The sequence below is a fragment of the Berghia stephanieae genome, chromosome 3 (assembly GCF_034508935.2).
Source record: "Berghia stephanieae isolate SIO BIC M18660-M18661 chromosome 3, UCSD_Bste_1.3, whole genome shotgun sequence".
NCBI classification, from domain to species: domain Eukaryota; kingdom Metazoa; phylum Mollusca; class Gastropoda; order Nudibranchia; family Aeolidiidae; genus Berghia; species Berghia stephanieae.
This window is the reverse complement of record NC_088362.1, coordinates 58,620,833-58,633,568: the sequence shown is the minus strand read 5'-3', so window position 1 is coordinate 58,633,568 and position 12,736 is coordinate 58,620,833. Positions and strand designations below refer to the sequence as shown.

The 12,736-nt window shown below is 34.0% G+C and overlaps 1 protein-coding gene across 3 annotated transcripts in view; it reads right to left on the bottom strand.

Moving 5' to 3' along the window:
• Nucleotides 1–754: 754 nt before the first annotated feature.
• Nucleotides 755–12,736, bottom strand: part of LOC144968081 (spermidine synthase-like) — a 35,819-nt gene continuing 23,837 nt past the window's right edge. For all 3 annotated transcript variants that reach the window (XM_078906066.1, XM_078906068.1, XM_078906067.1), the window contains one exon: nt 755–12,262. In XM_078906066.1, the coding sequence (XP_078762192.1) occupies nt 12,236–12,262 (27 nt within the window). In that variant the 3' untranslated portion in view covers nt 755–12,235. The remainder of the gene's footprint in view (nt 12,263–12,736) is intronic.

The window sequence follows — 12,736 nt, the reverse complement described above, 5'->3', positions numbered from 1 at the left end:
GGAATACACTCAAATATTTACAAGATAAGGATCTGAACAAGTGTGTATGAAAGGTGTCAGGCAAAGCAATAAAGAAATAAACAAGAAAGAAACCATCCCAAAAAATCAGTCGACCTCTTTCTTGCTTTGTCTGGCACCTTTCATCCACACTTGTTCATATTCAGATCTTTATCTCACACTCACACCGGTGCCTGCTCCTTAATTTCTTAATTTAACGTTTACAAAATATGTTCAAGACAAAAAGAAATAACTAACTACATAACAAAGAGATGATTTACAAAGAAAAAAAACATCTCCCAAAAACAATTCTAGACATCTTAACTTTTCTTTCTCAACCAGACTCCAGCAAGGGCCAGGACAAAACCAATTACTCCCATTCATTTGCAAAGACAGAAAGCAACTCCGAAAACATAATATAGAAGGAGAGAAGACACAGAAAGTCGGCCGTACTCTGAAGAAAAAAAATATATTTAAAATTTTGGCCATAAAACGCGTCCTTCAAATATCGATCGATTTAAATGACCCTCATCTTGGCAAAAACACTTAAACCTGGGATTTCGCGAAGTCTTAATTAATCTCCCAGGTTTGAGAGTTTTTACCAAGACAAAGGAGATTTAAATCGATCGATATTTGAAGGACGAGTTTTCTCGCCAAATTTTTAAATATGGCTTTTTCCAAAAGTGACCTCATGCCCACCAAGGGAGGTCAAAAAGACTACAACAACCAGGAAAAATCACATTAAGTAAACACATAGTTGAGGTTGTCAAGATGAAGTACATTTATTTTCATAATAAAACACGTATCACCTTAATAATTATGCGTGGGAAATATTTCACACATTAAATTCATTAAATGGATTTCTGGAGAATCGTACAAATGTTTTTTCTTCTTTTTCAACATTTTCATTACAAAGAGTCCAATTTATGAAAATGGCAAGAGACATTAACAATTCACGAACACTAACACAACAATAATGCTGCTGATGATGATGATGATGATGATGATGATGATGATGATGATGATGATGAAAATAATAATAATAATAATAATAATAATAATAATAATAATAATAATAATAATAATAATCATAATAATAATCATAATAATAATAATAATAAAAAATAATAATAATAATAGTAATAATAATAATAATAATAAATAAAAACAATAATAATAAAAATAATGATGATGATGATGATGATGAAAATTTTAAAAAAAACATACGTAGATTAGGCACGAAAACAATTCAAAAATATTATATTCCTTAATCGAGCCGACTCATTTTCATAGAAAGCACAACCATAGCCACATTAATACATATGACTTCATTCTTACAAACAGAAAAATTCATTTAAAAAACCCGAATCAAATAAAACTGTCTTCCACAACCAATTTCCATTGAGATACAATTTCACCAACTAATGCAATCATTATAAAAATGCGCTTTGACCCATTCTTAAAGTATCAGAAGTAAGTGGATTTGATAAATTTATTTCACAATAAAAAACAATTATATAGATATATTTTTTTTTAAATAGCACAACTGGAAAAAACAGACGAATAATTGTTTTTTAATCAACAAACAAAAACAATTAAAAAACATTTCGAATCCCTTTTACCCCAAAATCTAATAATAATAGCCATAGACGAAAACTTTTCCAAAACTTTTGCAATACAGTTTGATAATTTGATTCTGAAAAATACATCAAATGTGTGCTGATTTGGCAAAACCCGTTGGATGTCCCAGAGGAGCCAATAAAGGTGGAAATCGTTGTCTGTATGATGTTTGTTTATTCACTTCATCGTTTTATTATCCATATTTGTTTGTTTTGTTTTTAAGGCTTTTACGGCGCTTGCAACACATTTAGGTTATATCAGTGCCAGAAAAGAGGAAGAAAATGGGATAGTAAAAAGTTCTAGAATTACAATTAAAGAACCCAAGAGAAAGTAAGACAAAGGACTGGGAACGAATAGGGATCAGATGTAGATTCCAAGAGCATACCACCAATGTACTTAGTTTGAGATCAACTATAAGTCTCATCTGGACACAAGCACAAAATCCAACAAAGAGGATTACACTCAAATGCTTACATTATACATTCAAAATAACAAATATAAAAATACATAATAGAGAGATGATTTACAAGGAAGAAAATATCATCTCCCAAAACAATAACTAAGCATTTGATTGTTTTCCTCCAGCCAGGACCAGGACAAAACCAAGTAATCTCATTCCAAGACAAAGACAGAAATCATGTTGGAAAACAGATATGAGTAATATTAGGGGATAGAAGACAAAGTACCTCCCTGACCACTATGGGAGGTCAGGAATCCCACCCAGTTATTATCCATACAACTACATTCTCACGTAAGGATTTTACAATCTGGAGCTTAAAGATAATTTAATTTAATATATTTCTGAGCTCTATCGAATCGTAATAAATATGTGTATATCTTGTCTTTAAAAGTGATATTCTCCTTTTTTTAAAAAAATATTGAGCTTTTATATAGAGCAATATCTACTAAACATGCTCAAAGCGCTTTACAAGGGGTCGCTGACCAATAGCAACATGTTACGCGAGTAAAAAGCCTTTTCCAAGGACTCAACTATGCGCCAAGTGAGGCTTGAACCCAGGACCTTCTGATCCAAAAAGCGTCATACCACAAGACTACATAGCCGCACAAAAAATTTTAAAAAGATTTGTGACCCCCTCCCTTCAAATGTGAATAATTTTGGCCCTAACTGGGACACTTACATAATTCAAACTGCATTTTTTCCAGAAATAGGGCGTATTGAAATATGAAATAATATGGGATTCAACATTTTCCAGCATCCGATGTGTTTTGCCAGATCACCACACAAATGTTCCGACGCCTATTGTCTTCTAAAAGTTCTGTTACAGTCACACCCAAAGTAGTTTGAATATTCCTAGAGAGTTTTCAATTGAATATAAAAAAAAAAGCTATCGATCAACGAAATACAGATTGACATACTTGTCAATTGTCAACCTATGCTGAAGAAAAAAAAATTGGAGTCAAATTTTTCAAAACAGAGGAGTCTGGGTAAAAATAATAGGGATAAACCTAAATTTTATTTAAAAGACTGTAGTTACACGAAAAGGGTAGGGGACTGAGTATTACCTAGTGACTAGTAGTACCAAAAATTTAAAAACTTGCACTCGCCAACATGAAAAATCAGTTTGGCCTTTTGTACACTTGTTTTCTTTGGTGAAGACATGATGGATGAAAAAAAATAATGGGAGTTTTCAATATTACGGAGGGGGTACTCAAAAAGGAGAAAAAAATCTGAGTAAATCCGATTTTATCGGGGTACTTGGCAGGTATGGATTGACTATCTGAAGAGAGTTCTGTTTCAAAGCTGTTGTATTCATTTTTCTTCATTCCTTTTGATATGAAGATAGATACCCTTATTTAACTGTTTCGTTTTGTTTGTTTTAAGAGGTTTAATAGCACTTACAACAGATGTGGGTCGTTTAATAAGCACCAGGAAAAGTAAGACGAAAGGCTTAGATGTGTGGCTATGTGGTCTAGTCGTGGTATGACTCTCGTGTTTGGACTGAAAGGTCAAGGGTTCGAGACCCAATCTGAGCGACACGTTGTTGAGTCCTTGGAAAAGGCTCGTTGCTCACATTATCTCAGCGTTTGTTTTTGTTTTTAAGGGTTTTACATATCGTACTTAACACATACAATTACAATACAAAATCTGATTAATATCATAATATAAATCACAATCACATTAGGCATAAGACAAATAATCAAGAGATGATATACAAGGGGGGGGGGGGGAGGATCACATCATAAAAAAATAAATCATTATAACAGATTCCATGCTCCAATGATAATATGCTGTGATCCCCAACCCCAGGGTTTGTGTACAAAAGTACCTACTGAAAGTCCATCTAAATAGCAAGTGACCCTGATAATTTTGGCCCACAATGCACGACACTGGAATAAAGATCAAAATCTATTAACATCCTTATTTAGAATATGCATAAAAATTACAAATAAAATCCAAGCTTCATCGCTATGTATGGTGATATCATTGCCCATCAACAAAGCCTAATACATATCAGTGCCAGAAAATCCCTAGGATTTTCATACAGCATAGGAATTTCCCTGACACCGATGTCCATGTAAGACCTGTTTCAAATACATGACAAGTCCCCATGTTGATGAATGTGCGTAGAATATTGCCTTATGTGTGTGGCAGATCTTTTGTTGATGAATGTGCATAGAATATTGCCTTATGTGTGTGGCAGATCTTTTGTTGATGAATGTGCGTAGAATATTGCCTTATGTGTGTGGCAGATCTTTTGTTGATGAATGTGCGTAGAATATTGCCTTATGTGTGTGGCAGATCTTTTTTAACACTATATATATATAAACGTGCCAGTGCCAGAAAAAATAACTGACATAAATCGTGGAGAGTCAGATCATGGTGATAAGCAAGGACAATAAATTAAAAACCAATTGTCCTGGATTATACTATACATATATTGTTTTGTTTTTTTTAAAGGATTTCATGGTGCTTGTGAAAATTTTAGGTAATTTCAGCAGCACCAGCAAAATGAAGGAAGACGAAGAGGAAAACAAATTTCTAAATTTACAATTAAAAGCACATGAGAAAAAGGAAGACAAAGGAGACTGGTTGAAATAGGGAACAGAATTCAATTCTAAGAGAAAACTATCAATGTGCTTAGTTTGAGATCACCTTAAAGTCCTATCAAGACGCAAGTACAGGATCGCACCAAGAGGAACACACTCAAAACTTGAATTTCAAAACAACAAAAAATGTTACAGTAAATAAAAGAGAGATGATTTACAAGGAAAAAAAATATCAAAAGAACGAATACTATACATGTAACACATCTAATGGTTTCCCTCTCAGTTAAGGAAGTGTCAGGACAAAACAAAGACAGACAGCAATCCAGATAACAGATATAGGGGAATAGAAGATACAGGAAGTGACCTCCTACCCACTATGGGGAGGTCCAAAGACCCCCACCCAGGAGATATGAGTTAATAGAGCTGATATCACCGGGAATGTGGATGGATTGTTCAAACTTAATAATACTAGTAGAGTAATATCATGTTTACAATAAAAATGGATGTAGGTAAATATTTTTTTCATCTTTGGTTTTTGAGGATTTTACTGCGATTACAACACATTTAATCATTTCAGCGCCAGTAAAATGGGAAAACATGGGATAGTTGAAAAATTCTAGAATTGCAAGTAAAGGTACCAAAAAAAAAATTAGACAAAGGGGAATTAGTTCAAATTGGGAAAAGCTGTCGAATCCAAGAGCATACTATCAGTGTACTTAGTTTGAGATAACCTAAAAGTCTCATCCTGACTCCAACACAGGATCCCACTAAGAGGAATACACTCAAATGTTTACAAATCATGACATATGCAAAACAAAAAATAATACAGTGCCCAACAGAAAGATGATTTTAAAAAAAAAAAAAATATGTCATCTCCCAAAACTCTAACAATACATTTAACTTTAACTGTTTCCCTCCTAGCCAGGGTATCCGTTCAGGGCCAGGACAAAACCAAGTAATCTCATTCCAAGACAAAGACAGAAAGCAAGTTGGAAAACAGATATAAGGGTATAGAAGACATAAGTATGTGCCTCCCTGCCCACTATAGGAGGTGAAAAAGAAATCCCCCCAAAAAAACCCACCCAAGTAAATATTTTGATCAAAGGCAAAAAGGATGAGGTATTATTATTACTATTATTATTATTATTATCATTATTATTATTATTATTATTATTATTATTATTATTATTATTATTACTATTATTATTATTATTATTATTATTATAAGATTACAAATCTAGAATTTATCAAATGTATAAAACAGCGACTAGTTCGTTGATTGTAATTAGCCATTTAACTGCCGTACTCTGGAACAACACATTGGCCAGAAAAATTGTCCTTTAAATATAGTTCGATTTAAATGACTCTAAAGTTGGCAAAATCTCTCAAACCTGGGCCATTTAACTGCCGTACTCTGGAACAACACATTGGCCAGAAAAATTGTCCTTCAAATATAGTTCAATTTAAATGACTCTCAAGTTGGCAAAAACTCTCAAACCTGGGAGGTTGCAAATTCCCTGGTTTGAGAGTTTTTAACCAAGATGAGGTTCATTTAAATTGATTGATATTTGAAGGCTGAGTTTTCTGGCCATTTTTTAAAATATGTGTTTTTCCAGAGCACAGCAGTCAACTGGTGACGTTTACTAAGTTATCGTGGCCCAAATAATAAATAAATCTATTTAAGTCTCTATATATTCATGACATAAATTAAATGCAACTCAAGTGTTCAATATCAATTAGATAAAAGCAATTTTAAGTTCATAAACAATGACAAAAAATAAAATAAAAAGTTTGAATAACAATAGATTCTTTTAAATTCAATATAGAATGTATATTGGAGAGTTGATTGTCAGAAAGGGTGGAGGTATTCATGTTAAAATATGTTTGATGTTTAACAAAACTTAAAGTAATATGCACAAATCCTAAGCGCCATGCCCGATTTGTGGCACTTCCCTAGTACAGTAAAAACCGGTTAAACCAAAATTCAAGAGACTGGGTATTATTTTTCGGTTTAAACATATTTCAGTTTAGGCATGCCTTGAAAAGTTATCATGATTTTCCAGAGGTATTATTATTCCAGTACTAGCATTCATCCTATTGTCACAGGCAATGCATCACATCGGATTAAATTCTTCAACTGTGGTTGAAGTAGTCTAATGTGTTTGTGTGAGTGTGTGTGTATTGGGGAGGAGGTGTTTGTGTGTATGTATACGTGCACAAAGACAACCATAGTGGTAGTAGACGCCAAAGAGAGCAATAGTTTTATAATTCCAATGTCATCTTTATGTAGTTACAACATTACTGCTCTCAACCAGCACATTGAGTTCTCACCAACAAGTAAGAATGGACTGGTGCGGTCGAGGTGGGTTTGGTTGGCAGGTGGGAAGTGGAGGTGAGTGGGGTAGTAGAGTGGCAGCCAATGAGACGAATAAGGCATTGTGGATTAGTATGGGCAAGGGGGAGTTGGTGGCGAAGTGGGAGAGGATTTCAGCAGAGGGGTGTGAGGGGTATTGAGTGGATACAAGACAGCGCATTGAGTAACAGTTGTTAAAGGAATTCTTTTCTAATATTGGCAATATTTTTCTTATTAGGTTATTCAGTTATTCAGCGATTTCTTTTGGGTTTAAAGACGGTTCGAGCATAGTGGATTTCCGTTTATCAATACTTAATTAACAAATAAAAAGGAAAAAAATGACAACATTAAGATTTCTTTTCGGTTGAGCGGTATTTTTGGTGTAACTGGTTTTTACTGTATATCATTTTTGCCAACTGCAGCAATCCTACAGAAACTCACCTCACCGTATTCTCTTGACCAAGGTGGTCATAGAGAAGACATGATTTGTAGCAAGGGTGCTCCGTCCAGAAACTACAGAGAATCTTCTTCTTCTAGGTTCCATGCCTGGTCCAGGCTTCGGATACTGCATGAATTATCTCTCTCCATTCCTCCCTGTTTCTTGCTTTTTCAAACAGCTCTTGGATTGTTAGGTTGGTGAAGCCCTTCAGTTGGTCTATGAGTGTTTTTCTTTGTCTCCCCCGGGCGCGTTTACCAGGTATTTTTCCACAACTTGCCAGGTATTCATTCTTATCTTTCCTTACTATGTGTCCAAAAAAGGAGAGAATACAGAGAATAGATAGATTCAAAATATAAAATATGAAAACAAAACGTTGAAAGAGACATTGCTCTTATTTTTTTTCGTTTTTTTTTTGTTTTTTAAATAACTAGAATGATCTTGTGCAAATGTGAATGAGGATATCACTCTTGAGATATATTTAATTCCAACTTTGTCACATTTTGCAAAATTCAGAATTTGAATTTCATGTTATTGGCTTATATTTTCTTAAAATAGAAATATTGCAGATATGAAGGATCGTCCACTGGACTAATCTGCTTGATTTAAAATTAAATTTATCATGTCAAATAATATGTTGAGAGATAATTATAAAGACCTTACAAATATACAAACATTTTAAATCTAAATTCAATTCACAAATCTGCTTTTTGAGCCTCTTGGGATCCATTTTGTCTTAATTTGATTAGACATGCTTGCATTTTTGAAAGGGAATATCTCTAAATGAAATCAAGATTATTGTTTCTTCAATAGCGGGGTGATTAAAAAGTGGTGCTCACATGTGATCAAAAAGTGATCAACATAGCAGAAAAATCATTTTTTTTATTTTCAATATGTCTGAAGTGGGACAGTTGCATCATTAAAGTTTATGATAATATAAACATGTCAGCTTTCATATAATTCAATAGATAGTATGCGCTTGGTTAAGAAGCTGACAACATTGCCATCCAGAAGTATAACGGACCAACACACAAAACTATGTGTAACCTTGAACGTTTACAGTCTGGTTAAGACAGTTTAGTGAGAATTACGCATAAATGCGGATGGAAAAAAGCAATAACTAAGACCTGAGTGATGTCAATTTCATTCTATTTATATCATTGAAATTTACTGGTTCAATTCAGAGAATTTTAGAACATAAACTCCTTTGTCAAAAATCACTGGACAACCAGGAGATCCAGATAATGCTGAGTTCGGCTATTTATAGCATTTTTCTCATGTGTACATCATGATTCTAACATTTTGCCTCAGTCAAATCGAGCCATTTCTTTTATACATAAAATAAAAATCGGAATAGTAACATGCCAAGTTCTTTTTCTGTGATTGTTTGTTTGAGGAAAAAGTAGCTCAGGATAGTGATCCACGTGAATACACCATATAGATAGTATGTGGCTATGTGGTCTAGTGGTATGACACTCGCTTTCGGATCGGAAGGTCCTGGGTTCGAGCCTCGCACTCAGCGCATAGTTGAGTCCTTGGAAAAGGCTCTTTACTCACATTCTCTCACCGTACTCAGGTGGAAAATGAGTACCTGGCCGTTAACAGCGTTGTCTTTGTCTGAAAAATTGTTATATCGCCTTGGCGTCATGTCCCGTCCTACGTGTTAAATGTTGCTGTTGACCAGGGACCCCTTGTAAAGCGCTTTGAGCACATTTAGTGATATTGCACTATATAAAGCTCAATTTTTTGTTTTTGTTTAAGAAGCTCACAAAATTGCCATCTGGAAGTGTAAGGGACCAACACACAAAACTATGTTTTTTTGTTTCTAAGGGTTTTACGGCGCCAGTAAAAAGAGAGAATATGGGAAAGTAAAAAGTTCTAGAATCACAATTAAAGCACCCAAGAAAAGGTAAGAGAAAGGGGAATGGTACAAATAGGGAATTGGTGTAGATTCCAACAGCATACCATCAATGTACTTGGTTTGAGATCACCTAAAAGTCTCATCCAGACACGAGCACAAGTCCCTACCAAGAGGAATACACTCAAATGCTTACATTATAAATTCAAAACAATAAATATCATAATACATAACAGAGAGATGATTTAAGAGGACAAAAATATCATCTCCCAAAACAATAACTATACATTTGACTGTTTTCCTCTCAGCTAGGGTATCCAGCCAGGGCCAGGACAAAACCAAGTAATCTCATTCCAATACAAGGACAGAAAGCAAGTTGGAAACAGATATAGGGGGATAGAAGTCACAGTAAGTAACTCCCAGCCCACTATGGGAGGTCAGGAACCCCACCCAGACAGAACAATGTGTAACCTTGAACGTTAATAGTCTGGTTAATACAGTTTAGTGAGAATTGCTCATAAACATGGAAAAAAAAACAATAACAAAGACCTGAGTGACGTCAAGTTCGTTCTATCTATACAACAGGCAAAATGGGGCAGTCCTTGTTTCATAACATTCTTGTAACGAATGGGAAATAACTGCATAATTATTATGGCATGTCTAGCAATGACAGAGTTATGTCCCATATATTGTTACCTTGTCTTGAATGCCCTTGTTTATTCTTATAATGAAACTTCCTTGTTGTTGCTGTTGTTGATGTCTATGATGACCTTACTGGACATATAATAAAATGACCACAATACAACTGTATAATATTGGCTGACTTTACAATATTCTATGATTCTGTACCCATTTGAAAAGTAATAAAAACAAAAAAGTCTGTCAAGGCTTTAAATATTAGACAAATCACTGTACTTTCCCAGTTGTTAATTACTCAATTACCAGTTAAATGGATAAAACATTTTTAAAAACTATATCCATACAGTGTAATTAATAAAATTTTAAAAAGAAGAAGAAAAAACCCCGAAATAAATCAAAATAATGAAGAAATCACGCATGAAGAAGGATCAGACCGTATACGAAAAAAGAAAAGAAAATGAATATAAAATATAATGTCTTACCGTACTTAAAATGACAAATTATTGCCCTAAAATCGTTTGAATTTTAAATGACATTTACCAATAATTCAGCCAACTACTCTATCTATATATCACAACTTGTATCTGGAACAAGCAAAAAAGAGATGAGTATATTTACAAGGGAATGGTTTGATTGTCTTTGTCAAGAATGGAGATCATATCAAAATTGTTACGTCTCGTTTATTTTCAATAATAATTTCTGCAAGATAGCCAAAATGGATAAGGCATTGCACAAATGTTTAAACGACCAACGGGCAGGAAACCTAACTCCCGTCATTCACTTTATGGAATGCCGGTGTCGCTGTTCCCTGCCGTTATTTTACCCTAAAAATAGGTGAAGAAAATGTTATCAAAATGTGTGGCTAGATGAGAAAACCTGGAAAGATGCGCAAATTTCATAAATTGAGTTATGTATGCAGTGGTGTAGACCATATCGTTCTGATCATTTACCACTTAAAATTTTATTTCTATGTCTATTAGAACCCAAGTTATGAATTTTTTTCTGAATAAAATTTGTTGCTAGGGGAAACACTTTATCTTCGATTTTGGCTCATATCTCGAATCGAAGCTTCCCGGGTTTTCTCAGCCAGCAACACAAATATCAATCTTCTTCCAAGCAAACTTTTTACAAAAATCAATTCAATAAAATGTCGATACATTAGCTGACATTTGTTCTCAATTTATGAACATTTATTCATGTTTTATACAAGGATGCCCATTGATAATTTTTTTTGTTGAAAAACTGTAATTTTTTCTCTTAAAGAGCATATGTTTCAGTGCATGACATTATCAGTCGGAGGTGAAAATTTTGCATTTTTCTGCATTCTCTGAAAGAATATGCTCCCCAGAGCATTTTAATCTTTATTTGAAGTAAATCAGGTGATTTTTCATGAAGATATGGTTAGATGCATTGGAAAGGTATCTAGCAAGTATTCTCAGATTTCATACTTTTTCAACTTGACTTGCTGTAAAAAAAATATTTAGAAGTGAAATTAAGCTTTGATATTTCCCGAAGATGTACAAAAAGGGTTGATTACATCATTTATGACAATCACTCATTTTGGGTAAAAATTGACCGTCTAACTAAACTTCGCAATATCTCAGTTCAAACTTTTTCACCATCTGACTGATTATGTAATTCACTGTAACATATATGAAAACACTTCGTGGAAGGCTTCTCTTCTTTAAACGGTATCACCCTTAAATCATAGAACAGAATACACACATCCATCCAAACTGTTGCCTTTAAACTTTAAACAACCAATGTTTTCATCTTTTAAAAAAAGAACTCACAAATACTGAATAAATGTTAGGAGGAAAATTTCAAAAAGCTGGTGTTTCAGCTTTAACCAGAAAAAAGGCATCCCCGAATATAGATGAAACATTGCAATAAAAATTACATATAAAATTGAATATCTAGATATGTTTGAGTGACTACCAGGCATGTAGTATGACAAGTTGATGTAAAAAAAGAAAACCCCCAAAAAACAACCTGGGAATGAATGAGATAAAACATTAAGTAAATAAAAAACAACAAAACCAGTTACTTCATCACTAAAGACGGGGATAGGGAGAGGGGTGGGGGGCATGTGGAGATATGTCATAAATATATAATAAAATTGACGAACACAGACCCAAAAAAATTGCCAGATATGTATACTTAATTTCTGATTGACACTTTTGAAGAGATTCTTGTTCTCGAATAATTATCACAATAATAAAAATCACTACCATATTTTGAATAATTGCTGACACAAAAATGTCATCGCAGTATTCTGAGATGACCTATAATGAAAACTTTCAGTTTTATCAATAAGGAAGTCTCAAGTGTCGATGATGTCTCTCAGTATCTGCAAAACATGAAAACAAACAAAACAAACAAGAGTATGATAAATAGTCTACCTCTGGAACTGAATCTAGAAATTTTTGCATAAACGAAGACCTACCACCAGCAAAATAATAAAAAGTCCAAAATTTCATGATTAAAATAAAATTATTATCGACCCAGAATGTATGATTCCTATCCCAAGTATATAACTATCACTCTTCAATGTGTGTGGCAATGTGGTCGTGTGGTATGACAATCGCTTTCGGATCGGAAGGTCCTGGGTTCGAGCCTCACTCACGCATAGCTGAGTCCTTGGAAAAGGCTCTTCACTCACATTCTATCACCGTACTCAGGTGTAAAATGAGTACCTGGCTGTTAACAACATTGTCTCTGTAATATCGCCTAACAGACATCATGTCTCGTTCTACGTGTTATATATTGCTGTTGGTCAGGGACCCTTTGTAAAGTGCTTTGAGCACATTTAGTGGATATTGCC